The sequence below is a fragment of the Saccoglossus kowalevskii genome, chromosome 15, assembly GCF_978046115.1.
Source record: "Saccoglossus kowalevskii chromosome 15, keSacKowa6.1, whole genome shotgun sequence".
Lineage (NCBI taxonomy): Eukaryota > Metazoa > Hemichordata > Enteropneusta > Harrimaniidae > Saccoglossus > Saccoglossus kowalevskii.
In genome coordinates this window covers 34,279,491-34,282,292 of record NC_140655.1, presented here as the reverse complement: position 1 = coordinate 34,282,292, position 2,802 = coordinate 34,279,491, and the positions used below count along the sequence as shown (strand labels likewise).

The window sequence follows — 2,802 nt, the reverse complement described above, 5'->3', positions numbered from 1 at the left end:
GAGAATAGCGTAACAAAATAACAAAGATGGAGTGTACAGAAGAAGAAAAATATTTTAGCTCTAAACGAAAAAATATACAAATAACTTCAGCGTAGTTCTGTTGAATTTGAGAACTCATCATATTCCTTGTCACAGCTTGGCGCAGAGAGACGGGTCATGGAATTGTACCTCCCATATCAGTAGACTATGCTTAACAACCTCACTATAAGATCGATGTTTCCATATGAACCACCGCCTAACTTTAAAAGCACCATTCATGGATTTCTTTTCAGAAATGTGACAGCTATATCAGGAAACAGTAGATTTTGAAATATATACATAGATTATTTTAATAAACATATTCTATTGGAAAAATAAGAGAAAAGTCATAGCAACATCATTCTTAAAGTGGAGATAATACTTTGCAGTTTTTCTACCAGCTCCTGTCCTAGAGATTTATGGCAAACTCGACCGCATGTATTTGTAGTTGACGTAATGCCATGCATGTATTTGTAGTTGACGTAATGCCATGCATGTATTTGTAGTTGACGTAATGCCGTGCATGTTATCTATAAAACAACGTGGTTTGTCAAAATTAGCACTGAGTCACACAAGTATTAGGGCTAAAGAAGCACCAACAAGTGATGTCACCATCACTACAGGGTCGGCGTACACCGTACCAATTTATGTATCAATGCGCGTACAGTTGTTTTCTGTAAAACAATTTATAAACATTTTTGTGGTTTTTCACAATTAACATTTATTTAAAATTTGAATTCCATAATATTATAATGATTGACATATGCTTCCCTGGGAATCAAATATTGTTTGTTTTAGTTTGTCTTCTGGGATTACTTTTAGTGTAAAGTTTTCCCTGCGTATGTAGACACTCTGTCCGTGTTTGGGTTAGCGTATTTTAAAACACAGGCGCTCGAAGTTTACATGAAAGTGGCTGTATCCTATGATCGGTGAACATTGACGGAGCTGTCACCAACGCTGTAACATCATCTTTATATCAAACAGAAAGACATGGAGAACGTGATCAACGATTTACGAGTTAACATCAAGAAGGAGCCCGATGCCGAAAAGTTCCGATGCAACGGACTGGAAAGTGATGAACATCTAGCCAAGGTTGTGGAATTGAAACCGATCGGCAGTATCCAGACCATGAATGAGGCGGTCAAAAAAGAAACAGATACTGACAAGAAATCGGAGGAGAACCACCCCAAACCACCGTATTCATATGTTGCTTTAATCGCAATGGCAATACGGGAAAGTCAAGAAAAACGTCTGACTTTGAGTCAAATCTACGACTTTATCGTGAACAAGTTCCCATTCTATGAAAAGAACAAGAAAGGTTGGCAGAACTCAATCAGACATAATCTAAGTTTGAATGAATGTTTTATCAAGATCCCGCGCGAAGGAGGTGGGGAGAGGAAAGGAAATTTCTGGACGCTAGACCCAGCGTGTGAAGATATGTTCGAGAAAGGAAACTATCGTCGCCGTCGCCGTATGAAGGCAAGACCGTACAGGACATCGGCGCAATCAGCATGCTACGAACCCAAGTCGCTGCTGACAGCTGATCCGACCTATGGAGGGGGATACCCACTATCGCATAAATATCTACCAAGTGCTTATAACAATTGGCCTGCGGTTCATCATGGCCAAACTACACCAAGTCAACTCGGTTATAGCAGTTGCCAAACTCCTTCGCGATTACCACAGACTGTAGAAATAAACTACCCAAGCAGCGGCTCGATGCAGCTCCCCGGCTATAGCCAAGTGGATCTGAGTCCAATGTCAACAATGAATGGTTCCACCCCGGGTAGCGTGAGTTACAGTGCTTACGCGTTCCCCTGTCATCGCAATGCCGCTGAATCCGCTATGTCCTCGTACGCTTACTGGACCGCCGAGAAGCAACACGTCGGTAATCACCTCATTAATTGACAATCGGATTTTAATTGTTTAGAAGCATTCAATACTGCGACCTAGCAAGTATAAACTCTTGTTACCATTTAATGAGCGTGTCGATTGATTATTTCATGCCGTTATGTTTGTGTCAGTTAATAATTTGTTCTAGGTTTAACATTTGTGTTATTTCACTCTTATCGAAGTTGTTAGGGACCAATTTTATAAATTACGTGAAACAGTTTAAAGTTTAAAACTAGCACCAGAACATTTTCTGGCTAAAATAAATCATATATTCATTTTCATAGTATTTTCATGTCAGAAAGACTTTATTTGTTTGTGTCTGTTGTTAAACTTGGGAAATGTCTGGACCAAGCCCACAAGTTCAAAACGAATATGATTTATGTAAGTTTAATATTTCAAAGATGAGAGATGGTTATTATACGTAACCAGATTTATAAATTCATGTTTATTATATACTGTTGATAGATTAAAACATATTTTTATTGTGAACACGGATCGAAGAGTATTGTTTAATATCTTTGTGAAAGTTTGAAAAGTGTGTTCTAAGTTGGTTGTAATTATCGTTCATTGAGTATACTATCATGTGGTTGTGTTACTACTGCCCGGAAATATGCACTTGAAGATCGTTCTTTACGCCTAGTAATTACTGTATTCTCCGCCTCAACACTTACGGCTGAACATGCCTCGTTCAACTAATTCTCTCAATTGTAAACCTATATCCTAAAAATCGTGCCCAAAGTAAAACAAAATTTGTGTTCAAACAGATTGTTAGGTTAGCTTTGATGATAATCTCACGCGGTATTACATATTATTATTGTTAGTGCTCGCCATGAAAGCCCGCAGTATATGGTGTAAATGTCATGTTTAACATTGATATATGAGTGATTGGGT

The 2,802-nt window shown here is 38.4% G+C and overlaps 1 protein-coding gene across 1 annotated transcript; it reads left to right on the top strand.

Moving 5' to 3' along the window:
• The first annotated feature begins 857 nt into the window (after window positions 1-857).
• On the top strand, window positions 858-2,406 carry LOC100328989 (fork-head box L2 transcription factor). Its single transcript, XM_002738019.3, has one exon. The coding sequence runs from the start codon at window positions 1,009-1,011 to the stop codon at window positions 1,924-1,926; it is 918 nt and encodes a 305-aa protein (XP_002738065.1). The 5' UTR covers window positions 858-1,008; the 3' UTR covers window positions 1,927-2,406.
• Window positions 2,407-2,802: the final 396 nt, after the last annotated feature.